This window comes from Xyrauchen texanus, chromosome 29 (assembly GCF_025860055.1).
Source record: "Xyrauchen texanus isolate HMW12.3.18 chromosome 29, RBS_HiC_50CHRs, whole genome shotgun sequence".
NCBI lineage: Eukaryota > Metazoa > Chordata > Actinopteri > Cypriniformes > Catostomidae > Xyrauchen > Xyrauchen texanus.
Window position 1 is genome coordinate 20,835,232 of NC_068304.1, and position 18,466 is coordinate 20,853,697.

Below are 18,466 nucleotides of genomic sequence, written 5' to 3' on the forward strand. Positions count from 1 at the left end.
GGAGGGGGGGGTTCTTATTTTGGACTTCAATATATCATGCAGTGACAGGTTGTGAGGTGTGCTAAAATCTTTCTTTCTTTCGTTCTGTCTTTCTTTCTTTCTGACAGACAGACAGACAGACAGAATAAATTAATGCATGTGAAATTGCCTTAGCAGGAATTAACTTGTTTTAGTTCTAACGGTCATACCGCAATAACCAGTGTACGTGCACCGCGAAATATAGGTGTGGCTAGTTTGACCGCTCATTTCGAAGTGGCGGCTGGCTTGACCGCAGTTACATTTTGGGGTGTGTTGGTCAAATTGAACGTCATTCAATGGGACGATGCGTCTTACATTGTCCTTATGTATTCCCAGTGTCCGCTTTCTTAGCGCATATCATATATTAATGCATTATGAATAAGCATGAACAATATTATTTTGAAATTTTTTTTAAAAAGTTGTACTCCTTAAAAAATGAATTGTCATTTTGAAACATATTTAAAAAGAAAAGAAAATCATGAATACTCACACGAGATGAAAACTCCAGTCATATCAGTAACCTAATAAAAGTTGTTTTATTCTACATGTAGAGGGTCCTCTCATAGGGGCTGCAATGTTGGGATCACATGACCAGCGGAATACTACTGGCTTATTCTCAGTAACCATCCTGTTATTGGACACTTTCACTCATGGATTCAATTAATCATGGCTGACTGTGAATAGTGAAATTCTACAATGTCAAATTTCTTATGGAGAACATCTTATGAAGTTTTGTGTTCCTTGCCATGGTCGCTTTCTGCTTGCTCACTGGGGTTATTTATTATTATATAATAATTATTATTTAATTACTTATTTTTAAACACGATTAACAATCGTATTTTATCTAATTACACAATGATGATTCATGGAGATTATAGACATTACAGTTTTATCGTCTGTTAATGCCTGATCTTCTGTAAAGCTGCTTTGAAACGATGTGTGTTGTGAAAGGCGCTATACAAATAAAATTGACTTGACAATGGCATCGGTAAGTCAAAACTTTTGCATTTTATTGATGGTGCATCAATGCCCTTATGGTGTCAGTGTAAGTCCAAGACAACATAGTAAATGACCGAGTGCACCTTTAACGAGTTGAACCTAAATGTAAAATGTGACTACATTTTTTAATTTAAAATCAACTGTTCTCTGCAGTTCACATCAGGTTAATCTTGTCAGAAATGTAACAACATTAACCTTCAGTTGTAGCCATTCCTTTAATTGAAAGGTTCACTGTTAAAGGGGCATTCAGAAGTTCTCTAGCTCAAGTGTTTCCCAACCACTGTGCCGTGAAAGACTGTCAGGTGTGCCATGGAAATTATCAAATTCCTCAAAAAATAAATGCATGAAAATAATAATTTCAGGGATCCAAACTCCTCACCTTTCGATGAAATTAGCCGTTTTGAAACAATAATCGGTCACATTTGTGATTGTGAAGAGCAACGATTAATGTGTAAAAGTGACTGATATTTATATGTGTTAAGGGTTTTTCACATGACTCACATCAGCGTTTACACCAAAGGTTTTTTCACACACATTTTTGCTTCACCAATAATGTTTTTGAGCAGGGCTGGACTGGGAAGAGAAATCAGCCAGGATTTTACAAAGCAACTGGCCCAAAAGTTGAGAGTGGGGGTGTTCGCTGTCCTTTTCAGCATATCGCAGCGCCGTTTTGTGGTCCGTATTGCATAATGAGGCGGCTCATTTTATCTTATCTCGGCCCTTATCACGGCCGACCCACCAGCCTGCTCGGTTCTCCCGATGGTCAGTCCACCCCTGATCGGCCCCAAAGTGTGTCGGCCCACTGGGAAAATGCCCGGTATGCCAGATCACCAGTCCAGCCTGGTCTTTGAGAGTAGTAAGCAACAAGAAATATTTCAAAACTGTCCAAATTTGTGAAGTGACATTAAATGTCTCATAATTCATTTGAAGTAAATATGACCTTAAAGTTTCCTAATATCAGAGACCCCATTATTGAACTAATTTAAATTCACCAAGAAAACGCTTGGACCTAAATATAAACGAGTTATTTGATCACTTTCTGCTATCTAAGCAACTGCAAGATTTTTTTCTCTTACAAATAGATGTTTTCAATGTTTATTGTGCACATCTCCTGCTTTTTTATGTGGCAAACTCGTAAAATTGCCCCTCTGTGATGCATTCTGCAAATCTTGTCATGTTAAGAGCAATGCGGCGCTTGACGCCTCGAATTGACTCATGTGAAATGCACTTTACAATGACGAAAGAACATTATTAATACTCAAAATTATTATTATTTGTCTATTGTTGTGGTCTTTTCTGAGAAGAGCCAACTGTTGTTGAATGGGAGTTAAATCTCCCGAAGGCCAGTCTGCCCCTGATCGGCCCCAATGTGCATCGGCCCACCAGGAAAATGCCCTGTATCCATCATTAAATGTTCTATATTAAATTACTAAAAAGTCCTAAAAGAGTCTTGTATTTATTCTCTCTTCTTTTTTATGCATATTGTTTTCACTCCATGTTATGGAGACGCCCAGCATTCCAGTGAGGCCCCTGTGAGAGCCTTGTATACTTGTGTATTCTGAATCTGATTAAGATTCTGATCTTTTTTCCCCAGTAGGGATTGCAGCAAGTGTAGTGATAGAGACAAGTGGTTGGGGTATAGTTAGTGGGAGACGTCCACATTAACTGGATAAGAACCCCACAACCCGTGACAGACACCTGCATCAATGATTGATACACTGTAAAAAGAAAAATTCCTGTTGTTTTTACAAAACAAAAAAGAAAAAGAAACAACAACAAAAATCTGTCAGCTGTGGTTGCCATAATAATTATGTAAAAAATACAGTAAAAATATAAACTTCAGAACAACCTGTACATTTTAGTTTGAAACTGTTGTAATTTACATGACAATGGCACTGTATAATTAAAAAAAAAATTACGGTAAAAAAACAAAATCATAAACTTGATATTAACCTTCTGAAAATGTAACAATCTGTTTTTTATTTTATCAGGTATTGTTAATCATTGCAATAATGACAGAAGAGCACATGATGACATGAAGTTCACCAATAGTGACTCTTCAATGACAATGATCATTAAACATGTAGAGACAGTGCTCAGTGTTACTCACACAAACACTAAACACCATCAGGGTAACACGTGTGAAATTAAAATAATGCAATATACATTAAATAAACTACATCAAATATAACACAGAGCACCCCAAATTACATAACTGATATTAGAAATAAGAAGAAACATAACTATTCCAATAAAATATAATTAAATATGATGGGTCATGCAGGGAATTGTGGGAAGTTATAGTTTTTTTTACTGTTATTTTAACAATAATTTACTGTAAAAAGTACATAATACTCTTGTTAAACATAATGTAATTTTTTACCATTAATTATACAGGAAAATCATACTTTTTATATCTAAAAATATGTAATTTGTACAGTATTTTATTGTAAAAACTATTGTATTGTCTTTTAAAATAATTTAGCATTTTTACAGTCTTTTACCATTAAAATTACAGACATTTTTTAGAGTGTAGGGAATAATAGTTAGAATATCTTGTCAATTACTGGTGTTATTATTTCGGCCTAGTATGGTGATCTTGTGGTTGAGGAAACTGCAGTGTTGCATGAAAATATATTTTTGTTATTAATAATTTTTTTTATTCCATTCATAAGACAAACACACACACAACATAAAATACGACACAACCCGACACCAGCACGCAGTACAGTGGTCACCAACAATTGGAACATAGTTTTTTTTTAAAGCCAAATATCCACTCCACTTCCTGTCAAACAAATCCCATTTTCCCAGGCTTCTTTAAATCACCCCCTTGAATGCTGCCACCCCACCCATTTCCCCACACCACTCAAAAAATGAGGGTCCCCCAGCCGACTTCCATCCCCTGAGGATGTTTCATCTAACTATTTAAATGTCTATCCCCAATATTAATGACCACCCCAAGATACAGAGTCTGGGACAAAATTTAAATTAAGTGTCGAGTACGTCACACAAATAAAGCTCTGAACACACAACCAAAATCATGGCTTGTGTCCCTGTCTACTAATGGGCATCGCCAGCAGGTGGACGTGTCTTTAAGACCAAGCCTATACAATCTAGAGGGTGTCCAATAGACTCAATGTAAAATATTATATTGCATCAGACACATCCTTGCATCTCTAAATGTAGACATAACGTTTTTTAGAATCCTGGCCCACACTCCCTCCTCCATTACCAAGTTTAAATTTTTCTCCCATAATCTCTTGAGAGAAGTTGAAGCTCCATCCATCCGACTCTGACTTAACAGGGAGTAAAGAACTAAAGAACTGAGATCTGGGAATCCTAAAATGTTGAACAATATTTTCAAAGGATCTCAACACTCCACTCTCATATAGGTCACCGAGCGTATTAACCAACCTAACAATCCACTCTGTCCAGCTGATAGAGGACTTATTAATACATAATTTTGGGTTCAGCCATATGCTCGAGGCAACATTTAAATACATGTGCGAATTAAACACTCTGGACACTTTTGTCCATACTGTGTGCAAATGTGAAAAAAGGGATGTAACTTATCTTCTCCGGTTAGTTTAATAAATAGGCTTTGCAATGGCAAAATAGGGGCAAGATCTTCATGTCCAATACAAAACCAGGGAGGGGCTCTCTCAGGTGGAAGCGACCAATTAGCCAAATGTCTGAGACCGAATGCATAATAATAAAACAAAATCTTTGGTTGGCCTAGCCCACTTTCGTCAATCGGCCTATGTAACTTATTGATATTTAATCTGGGATGCTTACATTCGAAATGAAGGACTTCGCTATGCTATCAAATTGCTTGAAATAAGAGAGGGGGACATCTATAGGGAGATATTGTAGCAGGTAGTTGAATTTTGGAATACAATTAATTTTAATAACATTAACCTTCCCAATCATAGATAAATGTAATGAAGCCCACTTGCCCACATCACTCAAAAACCTTTTCTATTAAGGGGTCAAATCACACAAATTTGCTGGGGTTAAAATGCCCTACTTGGGCCACTGGAAGGCACCTAGCTGAAAAGCCGTTACTGTGCAGTAGGCTGTCAGAGCCAATGCTTCGGATTTAGGCCATTTGACTCTGTATCCTGAGAATTTAGAAAAGGAAGTTAAAATTCTGTGGAAGCAAGGCATAGATCTAGTGGGGTCGGAGACGAATAATAAAATATAATCTGCGTAAAGCAAAAGTTTATGCACCACACCTCCCGCCACCACCCCTGGAAAATTATCGTCCTTTCTTATCGCAGCTGCTAATGGTTCCAGGGCAAGACAGAACAGTACACCTGCCGGGTGCCCCTATTCAGAGGAAGATAATCTGAAATTAATCAATTTGTTTGTGCCACTGCTACCGGCTGTCTATAGAGTCACTTAATCCATCCAATAAAAGTATTCCCAAACTTAAAATATTTATAAATCTTAAAAAGATAATCCCATTCTACCATATCAAAGGCCTTTTCTGCTTCAAGTGTGATGGCAGAGACCAGAGTCAGATCATTCGTCACTGACCACACGATATTAATGAAATGCCTAATGTTATCAGAAGAGCTGTGCCCCAAATAAACCCACCTGATCTAGATGTATAAGAGATGTCAGCTTTATTTTATTGGTTAGCCAAAATTTGTGACAATATTTTTTTACATCTAGCTCGATCAGGGAAATTGTATGGTATCTCTTACATTTACTTGGATCTTTGTCCTTTTTAAGAATCAGACTGATCCGGGTTTGTGTCATGGTTGGCGGAAGCTTTCCATTCTTTAATGATTCCATATAAACTTCTAACAAAAGTGGAGCCAGTTCTGTAGCATAAGATCCAAAAAATTCAGCGGCAAAGCCTTAGGCAAGGCCTTAATTACCTCGCCAAGCTCCTCCAAGGTTATCTCAGAATCAAGAGCATTTTTTTGCTCAGTCATCAGTTTATGGAGTTCTAATTGTTCCATAAAATATATAATATCCTCTTCAGTAGATAAAGACGTGGAACTATAGAGATCATGATGTAATTCTTTAAAAGCATTATTAATATCAATGGCCAAGGTAAATATTTCACCACCAGCAGATTTCTGGGAATGGTAGAAAAAGGGGAATGGTAGAAAAAGACTCTCTCTGCTTTATATATCTAGCCAAAAGCTTCCCTGCTTTGTTCCCAGACTCAAAGTATGACTGCCTTGCCCTGAATAGCCAAAACACCCCCTTCCGCAACAAAATAGTATTATATCTGTGTGGCAGCGGGGTGTGGTCAAGTGCCTGTCTGGAGAGAGGGAAGCAGTAAGGGCACTTACACCTGAGCTAAAATTATGCCCAACACCTGTCTCTTATTCCAGTGAGCACGGGGAGAGCGGATAAATCACCCACGCCACCAGCACTTGAGAGAGAGAGAGAGTCTGGGACGCAAACTGATAATTGTGACACTGATTTGTAAACAAGCTGTGATATTATTGTGAAGCTGTGTGCAATGCAGAGCGCCCATTAAAGATCCTTACCTTGAGAGGAGCAACTCGCCTTCCTGTCCTCCTTACCCTTCTTAACGTTTACACTGGTGCCGAAACCCGGGAACTTCAAAGTACGCACCATGGAGTCCTCCCAGCTGGCCGAGATCCTCCAGTCCCTTGCTGGGATGCATCAGACACACCAACAGTCCCTGATTGAGCTGTGCCAAGACCAGGATCAACGGTTCTTTGAAATCCTGTGGGCTCAAGCAGAGGACCGGCACGCGATCCGGAACCTCCTTGGCCAGGAGAGAGCCCGGGCTGCGACCCCCGACATCCGCACCCAGCTGCCCTTACCACTTCCCTCTCTCCAGACGGGCACTTGACCACACCCCCGCAGCCACAATTTGTATTTCAATCGAGGCCATCAGAGGACATTCAGCACTTCAGCTCTGCATCTGCACTTTTAATATTCCCTTCCAACTCCATGAATTTTCGTGCTTTGGATTTTTTGATGAATGAGGCATACTGTATGATCCTGCCCCTAAGAACTGCCTTAAGTACCTCCCATGCCACGCCCACAGAGGATACAGAGGACCAGTTGGTCTCCATATTAACATTGAATTCAGGATTTTGCAAAAGGGTTACATTAAGGTGTCAACTATATGATTTATTTTATGTGGCAACACCTCTAAACTCACCAGGGCATGATCTGAGACAAAGATGTTTCCAATATAACAATCCACAACAGATGAAATGAGGGACTTAGATATAGATTTAAATAGATTTTAAAAAATCTAGAATAAATCTTATGGACTGATGAAACAAATGTATAGTCCCTACCAGATGGGTTAAAAAGTCTCCAAATATCTGTGAGACCAAGATTTTTACATATCCCGTGAAGCATCAATGTTGCTCTAGGGGGCTTACACACATTTTCTTCACTATGATCGAGGACTGAGTCTATCAATAGATTAATGTCTCCTCCCAATATTATATCATGAGGGGTGCCAGCGGCTTGCAATATCCCTTCAAGGACAGTCTGAGTGCCCTCAAATGAACTCTGAAAATGAACTGTCAGAACTGCAATCTCATATCAGTATGTTTAACTATTTGTTTTACATTCTTTTCACTAGAAAAACCAAAAAGATCAAGCAAAAAGTTTGTTTCCCAGTGCAAATATTCCCCATGTTTTGACCTGTGTATACTACAGAAGATGTTTGCTCTTCAGCTGTTTAGTGTATATGTTATTAAAATGTGGTTCTTAATTTATCTTTAGTCTGTTTGAAACATTTGAATTGTAGATGCTACTTAACAATGTAATGACTCCCCTGCTCTTACTTGAGCCAGCACTAAAGAAAACATGTCCACGGCATATCTTCCCAAATTTTTCAGCTTCCTGCGGGGAAAGAAGAGTTTCTTGAAGAAACACTATATCACATTTCTTATGTATAAGAAGATAAATATCTTTCCTTCTTTTTATGGGGTGAACCAACCCATTCACATTCCATGTGGAGAGAGACAATACACTCATACTAATATTTGACATTTTGACATAAATAGACAAAAAATAGATTTCAGAACACATTCCACATTAGTCCAACAATCAAACCCCAAACTTACCCCCAAACCAAACAAACAGAAAAATATATATACAGTGAGGAAAATAAGTATTTGAACACCCTGCTATTTTGCAAGTTCTCCCACTTAGAAATCATGGAGGGGGTCTGAAATTGTCATCGTAGGTGCATGTCCACTGTGAGAGACATAATCTAAAAAAAAAATCCAGAAATCACAATGTATGATTTTTTAACTATTTATTTGTATGATACAGCTGCAAATAAGTATTTGAACACCTGAGAAAATCAATGTTAATATTTGGTACAGTAGCCTTTGTTTGCAATTACAGAGGTCAAACGTTTCCTGTAGTTTTTCACCAGGTTTGCACACACTGCAGGAGGGATTTTGGCCCACTCCTCCACACAGATCTTCTCTAGATCAGTCAGGTTTCTGGGCTGTCGCTGAGAAACACGGAGTTTGAGCTCCCTCCAAAGATTCTCTATTGGGTTTAGGTCTGGAGACTGGCTAGGCCACGCCAGAACCTTGATATGCTTCTTACAGAGCCACTCCTTGGTTATCCTGGCTGTGTGCTTCGGGTCATTGTCATGTTGGAAGACCCAGCCTCGACCCATCTTCAATGCTCTAACTGAGGGAAGGAGGTTGTTCCCCAAAATCTCGCAATACATGGCCCCGGTTATCCTCTCCTTAATACAGTGCAGTCAGCCCTGTCCCATGTGCAGAAAAACACCCCCAAAGCATGATGCTACCACCCCCATGCTTCACAGTAGGGATGGTGTTCTTGGGATGGTACTCATCATTCTTCTTCCTCCAAACACGGTTAGTGGAATTATGACCAAAAAGTTATATTTTGGTCTCATCTGACCACATGACTTTCTCCCATGACTCCTCTGGATCATCCAAATGGTCATTGGCAAACTTAAGACGGGCCTTGACATGTGCTGGTTTAAGCAGGGGAACCTTCCGTGCCATGCATGATTTCAAACCATGGCGTCTTAGTGTATTACCAACAGTAACCTTGGAAGCGGTGGTCCCAGCTCTTTTCAGGTCATTGACCAGCTCCTCCCTGTAGTTCTGGGCTGATTTCTCACCTTTCTTAGGATCATTGAGACCACACGAGGTGAGATCTTGCATGGAGCCCCAGTCCGAGGGAGATTGACAGTCATGTTTAGCTTCTTCCATTTTCTAATGATTGCTCCAACAGTGGACCTTTTTTCACCAAGCTGCTTGGCAATTTCCCGTAGCCCTTTCCAGCCTTGTGGAGGTGTACAATTTTGTCTCTAGTGTCTTTGGACAGCTCTTTGGTCTTGGTCATGTTAGTAGTTGGATTCTTACTGATTGTATGGGGTGGACAGGTGTCTTTATGCACCTAATGACCTCAAATAGGTGCATCTAATTTAGGATAATAAATGGAGTGGAGGTGGACATTTTAAAGGCAGACTAACAGGTCTTTGAGGGTCAGAATTCTAGCTGATAGACAGGTGTTCAAATACTTATTTGCAGCTGTATCATACAAATAAATAGTTAAAAAATCATACATTGTGATTTCTGGATTTTTTTTTTTAGATTATGTCTCTCACAGTGGATATGCACCTACGATGACAATTTTAGACCCCTCCATGTTTTCTAAGTGGGAGAACTTGCAAAATAGCAGGGTGTTCAAATACTTATTTTCCTCACTGTATATGTGCATTAAAATATATGCAGATTCATCCACAACACTGTCCTGAAGGAGTTCTGCTACACAAACACACTCCAGCCGCTAGGCGGAACCAGCACAAAAAGCAACAAAAAAGGCGCTCAGCTTCCTCGGACGATCAAGTGAATGTTCAGTGAATCGGTCCACTTGGCTGCAACGTGAAAACCTCAAAATAAATTACTCAGTCCATTGGCTTTATGATGGATATTGCTGGCTGTGGGCATGTAATTTACGGCCACCCTTAGCATCTATTCTCAATTTTTCCGGGAACAACGTTCTGTTGATGCAAGAGTTTCTTGCATTTCTTGAATCGATCACATTTTTTTCTTGTTGAATTCGTAAAGTCTGGGAACAAGAAAATGCTGTGGTTCTTCCAAGAAAGCCTTCCTTTACTCCTCGCCTCACATAACATGAGATCTTTATCAGATGATCTCCGAAATTTGGCCAGAATTATTCAGGCATGTCTCCCTCAGCGGATCACCTAGCCGGAAATCTGTGAGCTCCATCACTTTCCATCTTATGGCCTGTTATGTCGAGCAGACTTGGAATGAGGAATTTCACCATATCCCAACCTTCTTCATCCTCAGGAATTCCAACAATTCAGACATTATTCCACCAGTTACGATTCTCCAAATCCTCCAACGTCTCCCAGACGCGCTCCAAATCCACCTTGATCACAAGCGGATTAGCTGCTAATTGCCTCTCCGATGACTCCAGATAACTGATCCGTTTCTTGACATCCCCCACTCTTGTAACCACCTCAGTGAATTTCATCTTCATGGCCGTGATTGATCGACATATTACAGCAAGAACCTGCAAGTCAACAACGACCTTCGTCAGCATTGTCAACACGTTCAACATTTTTCACTGAATGTCCTTCACTTCTCTGGCCTCTGGCCAAATCGGCTCCCTGGCTTGCGGCCTGCTGCTCAGAGGTATCAGCTTGAGCACGTAAGTGTAGTTTAATGTCTACAGAGCCCGAGGATTTTGAATTCTTTGACATATTGTCTGCCAAGAACAGTTATGGATCAGGGTGTATCGAATTTCAGCAGTTTAAAACATAAAAAGTATTAAAACTAGCAAAGTGCACAGAGCTCGCCGTTCACACGTCCGAACCTTGCATGGCGTCACGTGACGCACTGAAAAGATCTTTTAAATGTTTTACTCAAATGAAATGTTATAAAGAATCAGCCGAAATGACATAGTAGTTTTGCATTTGAGAATTCTTTGTTTTGAGTTTGGACTAACGATGATTTTACGATTATACTTATCAGTCCCTTCCCCCAATCAATTATATCTAAATATGAAAGTATTTTACTTGAAAACCATAGTGCACAAGTTATGTCATTCTCCAAAGGGGACTTGAATGAATTGTGTTCATTTTAGCAGTCGCCTGACAGGGGCGCCAAGAAAGTGCATCATTGTAGCAACGCAGCGCAGCGCCTTCACCCTGTGTGAATGAAATCGGAGCTGGCGATGCCTGGATTTGATTTTCCAGCTATTTTTATTGTTTAATCTGTGAATGGCGCCTAAACAGGACCCTAAACCTAAATTTCAAGAAGGTAAGAAACCTCGTAAGAAAGCTATGTCTCTTCGAATGGAGCATCAGTTTGCTCAGTGTATCCTGTGCAGTGGAAGCGCGCGCTGCCTCCGCACAATGGCGCGCATCGCCTCAACAGCGAGATGTTTATGAAAACAGCCACGCAATGCTAATGGTTTCTTTTACATTCTGTAGATTTATTCGTTTAACCGCCAATGCATGTAATATTGAATGACAGAGTTTTCCATTATTTGTGGCAGCCTTTATAAACGTAAGCAGCTAAACAACTCATTAGCTGTTGTCAGTGTAGCCCGTTAGCAGGCCTTGTTTACACAATTCTCGCATCATAGCATAAAGACGGATTATTGGAGTCCTAGCGAGATTAAATCTGATTTACTATGTTAGAAATGTCCCCACAGATATGTTTTAAAGATATTCACATCGCAAATAAACACATTGTAAGCAATTGGTGCAGTACACTGATATTTAAGACTGCTTCACAGAACTGCAGGAAATATTAATGCATGAATTAGTGACTATAGAGTCTCTTCAAACATTTCTTCCCATTTCAGTAGCTTTATTATGTGTCTTTCTCGGGGGGTTGTAGCAAAAACAGGCACCTTGCAAACTGCACAAATGCTCTGCAGATTTTCACCATATACTTGATCTTGTTCTCATACACTTCTTAACAGTGCTCATTACACATTGTTTTAATTTCTGATGCATTTCAGGTGAACGAGTGCTGTGCTTTCATGGGCCATTGCTATACGAAGCTAAGGTATCTGAATGAATTAAGCCTTCAAATGCCTGTTTTATATTTTGATAGCAATAACAGGAAGAGATATTCACGTTTAGTGTAAATGTACTGCCATGTTTTTGATGTACTGGTTTTGTAGATCATTTTCTATATTCAGTCAAATCACTTAATGATAAAGAGCACATCATTTGGCACTATTTAGTGCAATTTCATAATTCTTAAAGCAAATGTCAACGTTATTTAAACTCTCCCCTTTTGTTCACTTTTGTTGTCTTAATAATTTTGCGTTTGACTATTTGATCTGTCTTTCTCTGAAAGATGTACATATTTCATGTCTCTCTTTGCAGTGTGTAAAAATCAATATCAAGGACAAACAAGTGAAATACTTTATTCATTACAGCGGATGGAATAAGAAGTAAGTTTCTGTAGTGCTTGCAGTATGATTGAGGTAAAATTAAAGCTTCACAAGTCCCTTATATTTTACTTTGAAATGGTAAAATGTATGTCCAACAAGGACAAACTTACAGTTTGATTAGTTAATTTAAAGCGTGTATGTTCAATGTGTTTCCAGTTGGGACGAATGGGTTCCTGAAAGCCGTGTGCTCAAATATGTGGACAGTAACCTGCAGAAACAGAAAGAGCTTCAGAAGGCAAACCAGTGAGTTACACAAATGAATAGTTCATGATTACAGTGCTTAATACTACTCTTGTGAACTCGTCTAATATGAAGAAGATTATAAAATGGAAACAATTGATTCATGGCATATACACACACATTTCAAACAAATAAAATCAAGTTAAAGGTATATGAATGCAAAGAAAACTTCCACACCGTTTTTCTCTTTCATCGTTATTCCAGTGGCACAAACAGTGGTGTGTGATGTGTATCATGTGATGCTCGTTTGTCTTTCAATAAGAGTTGTAATGCAAATCATACTGTTTTTCAGAGACCATTATGTTGAGGGAAGGATGAGGGGTGTCGCACCAAGCAAGAAGATCGCTGCTGTGCAGCAAAAAAATGTAGATGTGTGAGTGCTACTTTGCATGAGTGCCTCAAATGAGCTCTGCAAATGAACTGTCAGAACTGCAATCTCATATCAGTTAGCTGTATGTATACTGGAATATGCTTAACTATGTGTTTTACATTCTTTTCACTAGAAAAACCAAAAAGAACAAGCAAAAAAGTAAGTTATTTTTCCCAGTGCAAATATTCCCAATGATTTGACCTGTGTATACATGTTTGATCTTCAGCTTTTTAGTGTAAATGTTATTGAAATGCATATGTAAATGTATCCCCTGTCTGTACAAATGCTTTATTTAGATTTGTTCAGAGTTGGATACTTGTTAGCGGACACTTTATTAAATTTCAAGCAAGATTATGCCTTTTCCAATCATGCTGACAAACAGATACAATTTTTTAGGATAAAAGCGAAGGAGAGTTTACTTTTGGTTTATCTTGGTTTATAAATGTAATATGTAGCGGGACATTAATGGTGGGCTGTTGCTGATAACACGCTTTTTCTTGCATTTGCTTTTCTAGCACCAGGGGCTGGTGAAGGTACCAGCACTGGGGACATGCCTCACCCCCCACGCAAGAAGAGGGCACGTGTTGACCCAACAGTGGAGTGTGTATGTAATTTTAAAGCCTGTTCAAAACTGAATGTTGGGGCCAATATTTTGACATCATCTTTTTTTTTATGTTAAAGTTGGTGTTTTAAAGGAATAGTTCACCAAAAAATTTTTTAATTCCCTCATCATTTACTCACCCTCATGCCCTCCCAGATGTGTATGACAGACTCTCTTCTGCAGAACACAAATTAAGATTTGTTTTATTTTTTAAGAATATCTCCGCTCTATAGGTTCTCACAATGCAAATGAATGGTAACTAAAACTTTGAAGATCCTTAACTTAAATGCAGCATACAATTAATCCACAAGACTCCAGTGGTTTAATCCTTGGCTTCTGAAGCTATCCAATTGGTTTTGGGTGAGAACAGACCAAAATATAACTCATTTTCTCTTTAAACATTGACATCAGTAGACTCCTTGGGGATCATGATTTTAAGCTTGATTCCTTCCTAGCACTATCTAGAGCTCTTTGCATGCACCAAGCTCTGGGAAATGTATTTGAGCTTGAAATCTTGATCATGCTTAGAGATTGCAATGGCAAGATTTATAGTGAAAAGGAGTTATATTTTGGTTTGTTTTATAGTCGTATGGATTACTTTTATGCTGCCTTTGTGTGATTTTTGGAGCTTCAACATTTTAATTACCATTTACTTGCATTGTATAGACCTACAGAGCTGGATATTCTTTTACAAATCATAATTTGTGTTCTGCAGAAGAAATAAAGTCATACACCTCTGAGATGGCATGAGGGAGAGTAAATTGTCATTTATTTTAATTTTTTGGGTGAACTATTCCTTTAAATATAAGTTAAAATGAGGCTGTTTGGAGTATCCAAAACTGGTTTTGCTTACAGGAGGAGACTTTCATTAACAGAGTAGAGGTGAAGGTAAAAATTCCCGAAGAATTAAAACCATGGCTGGTAGATGACTGGGACCTGATTACTAGACAGAAGCAGGTAACCTCAAACCACCTCATGTGTTCAACCTAATCCAAATCTGTAGTCTCTTATTTGGAGCCCGTATATTGTGTGGCTTATTATTATATAATAGCATTGTTCAATATTATTTACACTAAGGCAGCATAGTTGGAATGCTCTGTAGAACAACTATGCAGAGAAGAGACAAAATGTATGATTGGGTTACACTTGTTCTTTCACAGAGGTTGTCAGCAATGACAATACAAGTGGCATCTCTACTGCCACTGAATTGTAAATAAATCCCTTGCGGAAATAAAAGATGGATCTCGTATACATTGGACCAACCTAATTTCTGCATCGGGATACTACCAAAATACAGTATTGCTGAGAAACAAGTTGTTAAATAACATGTTGTTGATTAAATAAATTTAAGCCCAGCTCAACAGTTCATAATACCTTAGCCAATTCAAGGCCCCACCTATGTGTTTTGCAAAAGTTTAAGTAAAACATGGTTATGATGGGTGTGGGTGATTGCATGTCTCCAGTAGTTCATGTGTTGTCATTGATACTTCCTTTGAAAATCCTCTACAAATAACTGGAGTATCTGAATTGAGAGTAATGTAATACATTGGTCATCTGAGTTTTGTAAGATAATGTGAAATGATGAACAGACATCAACTCAAAATGTGTTCCATACATGTAATATGGAAATATTTATGCAGTTTATCTTCATTTGTTTAGCTCTTCCACTTGCCTGCTAAAAAGAATGTGGATGCAATCCTGGAGGATTATGCAAATTACAAGAAATCAAGGGGCAACTGTGATAACAAGTATGTTTTTCTCTTTGAAAATTCTTTTAATTATTCTGTTAATTGGAATCCCAGTTGAAATTCTTAAACTCTTTTCAAATTGTAGTGTCTTTCTAACAAGATACTCAGCCATACTTGATGTCTTTACTCAGAGAATATGCAGTGAATGAGGTCGTCGCTGGAATCCGTGAGTACTTCAATGTCATGTTGGGCACACAGCTTCTCTACAAGTTTGAGAGGCCGCAGTATGCAGAGATCTTGGCTAATCATCCAGACACATGTATTTCTCAGATCTATGGGGCACCACACCTACTAAGGCTATTTGGTAAAACTAAAATGCTTATTGTATTTTGAAACCTACCTTTAAAAATGACTTGTCTCTTTGCTTTAATATATTTTAAAAGATTCAGAATGTTTTGTCTCTTTGCTTTAATATATTTTAAAAGATTCAGAATGTTAACTATCAACTTTAAATACTACAAACTGTAAGAGAGTGCAAATGATAATAATACATATTTAATATTAAATTAAATGTAATCGTGGAAACGTAACAGCAAAGAGCATGATAAAGGAAGAGTCCACCCAAAAATGTAAATGCTCTCCTATGAACTATTTAGCATCTTACACCCTCATGCCATCTTGGATGTGTATGACTTTCTTTCTTCTGCAGAACATAAATTAAGATTTGTAGAAGAATATCACAGCTCTGTTGGTCCAAACAATGCAAGTGAATGGGGACCAAAACTTTGAAGCTACTAAAAGCACATTAAGGCATCATAAAATTAATCCATATGACTCCAGTGTTTATATCCATGTCTTCAGAATTGATGTGATGAATTGTGGTTGAGAAACAGATCAATTTTTAAGTCCTTTTTACTATAAATTTGGTGGCGATTGGCACAAAGAATGCAAATGACCAAAAGCAAAAGAAGAAGAATGTGAAAGTGGAGATATATATATATATATATATATATAAGGACTTTCATTTTTATCTGTTTCTCCCCCACACTTATCATATCGCTTCTGAAAACATAGATTCTCTTGAGAGAGCTTCAATTAGTGGAAATGTTTTGTTTATTCACAGTTATTAGGTAGTTTCCACAGTGTATTGCTTATATACTGTATATGTACAGTATATACAGTGAATATATATGTATATGCTTTTGATCGTGTGATAATGTGTCCTTTGATGTTTGGCAGTGAAAATTGGAGCAATGCTGGCCTACACACCTCTGGATGAGAAGAGTCTAGCCCTACTTCTCAGCTACCTGCAGGATTTTTTAAAGTAAGTGGAAATAGATTTTATTTATTTCTTTTTTCTTTGAGAATATGTGTGTGGGTGTGTTTAGTCTAAACTTTTATTTTTGATTTAGGTATTTGGTGAAGAATTCATCTTCTCTGTTCTGTGCAATTGACTTTGAGGTTGCACCTCCAGAATATCACCGCAAAGCTGTCTGAGGGCAAAGACAGTGAGGATGTATAGTTTTATGTTCTGATTACCATTTTTTTTTTTAGTATATTTTAAAATTCCTTCATCAGACTTTAGTGCTCACAACATCAGTCAATAAAAAGCAGGTTCATCATTTGGTTATCTGTAATCCAAGGATAATGTCTATTTATCTGGTATTCCAGATAATCTACTGGGATTCTGGATTAATTCTGAATCTTTTTGGAAAGCTGCTGGTAATTGCTCCCACATTATTGAGGCATATTTTTGGTTTATGTAATATTGATAAACAGAACCTAGTCATATATTGTTGAAATGCTGCATCACTTGTGTTTTGGTTACCTTTTTTCTTTTTTACATGTCTGTCAATAAACTCAGTTATGACTTCATTCTTACACTATTTTAAACCTGTATATTTAAATTATTAGAAAGATACATTTTGCACCCTCTGACATGAGTAGCCCAGCTTTAAATAACATGACAGTTGAAAATCTAAAGCGTTTTTTTTTTCCAGAAAACTAATAACACGGTGCAATGACTAAACTCCATTTGGGAGCAAACAAAATTTAGGGGCAGACATTTGGTCTTTTGGAACAGGGTTGGCTGCTTAAATTAGCGCAGATAAGCTAGAGCCATCCTAACTATGAAATGGCAGTCTTTACCCCAAGAACACATCTCTGCTTCTACAATTAAAATGCATTAAACAACTGTGTTCAGAGATGCTGTACTATGGCAGAAATGAATGTTTCTTTTTACTTATTTAGAGATTGTTACATGTTACCATATATAGGATGATTCATAGGATATGATAAACACGTTTGAGTGACTCCACACTATAATAAAGAGGTTGTCAAGCAAGAGCTTCAGGTTGTAATTACAGAATACGTCTCATATTATTTGCTTAAAAGTAAGAAGTAGAATAGAAGCTTTTATTGCTACACAGCAAGTCTGGTGGAAGTTATTGTAGGTACAGTAATGTGATAATGTGTGAAAGTGCACATGAGCAAATGTTTAACATATTTAAAAAATGTTTAATGGAATATTCTGGGTTCAATACAAGTTAAGCTCAATCGACAGCATTTGTGGCTAATGTTGATACCACCAAATTTAATTTAGACTCATCCCTCTTTTATTTTATGAAAGCAAAATCTGGGTTACAGTGAGGAACTTACAATGGAAGTGAATGGGGCCAATCTGTCAACTTTACTCACTATTTTAAAAGTATAGTAACAAGACGTATGCATGATAACACGTGTGTTAAGTTATATAACATTTTACAACTCTGTTGACATGAAGTAGTGCTGTAAACCCTATAAAACGTAAAAACGATTATTTAAAACAACTTTATGATAATACATTAGTTTTAATCTAAGAATTATAACAGCTCCAATATATATATATATTTATTTATTTATTTATAGTTCCTAATTATTATTTTTTTTTAAATAGGGACAAGTCAAAATGTTTTTGGTGATCGTCAACTTTGCTGTAAGACACAAATGCTGTTGATTAATCTTAACTTGTACTGAACCCTTAATATTCATTTAACACAGCATGCATTATTCAGTACAATACAAAACACTACAGAACAATATACACTATACAACACAGTACAA

At 37.7% G+C, this 18,466-nt stretch overlaps 1 protein-coding gene across 1 annotated transcript; it reads left to right on the forward strand.

Moving 5' to 3' along the window:
* Positions 1 to 11,156: 11,156 nt before the first annotated feature.
* morf4l1 (mortality factor 4 like 1) lies at positions 11,157 to 17,711 on the forward strand. Its single transcript, XM_052096702.1, has 12 exons — positions 11,157 to 11,315; positions 12,025 to 12,071; positions 12,398 to 12,465; positions 12,622 to 12,708; positions 12,998 to 13,078; positions 13,209 to 13,234; positions 13,591 to 13,679; positions 14,532 to 14,633; positions 15,336 to 15,424; positions 15,556 to 15,728; positions 16,604 to 16,688; positions 16,777 to 17,711. Exons 1-12 carry the CDS (start codon positions 11,276 to 11,278, stop codon positions 16,859 to 16,861), a joined length of 972 nt encoding a protein of 323 aa, XP_051952662.1. The 5' UTR covers positions 11,157 to 11,275; the 3' UTR covers positions 16,862 to 17,711.
* The last annotated feature ends 755 nt before the right edge of the window (positions 17,712 to 18,466 follow it).

What these genes read in the sequence shown, in the direction of transcription:
- morf4l1 (XM_052096702.1), top strand. Translation starts at nt 11,276, where the DNA reads ATGGCGCCTAAACAGGACCCTAAACCTAAATTTCAAGAAG. An exon ending in TAAACCTAAATTTCAAGAAG is followed by an intron (nt 11,316 to 12,024) that starts GTAAGAAACCTC and finishes GATGCATTTCAG; the next exon opens with GTGAACGAGTGCTGTGCTTT. An exon ending in AGGGGCAACTGTGATAACAA is followed by an intron (nt 15,425 to 15,555) that starts GTATGTTTTTCT and finishes GTCTTTACTCAG; the next exon opens with AGAATATGCAGTGAATGAGG.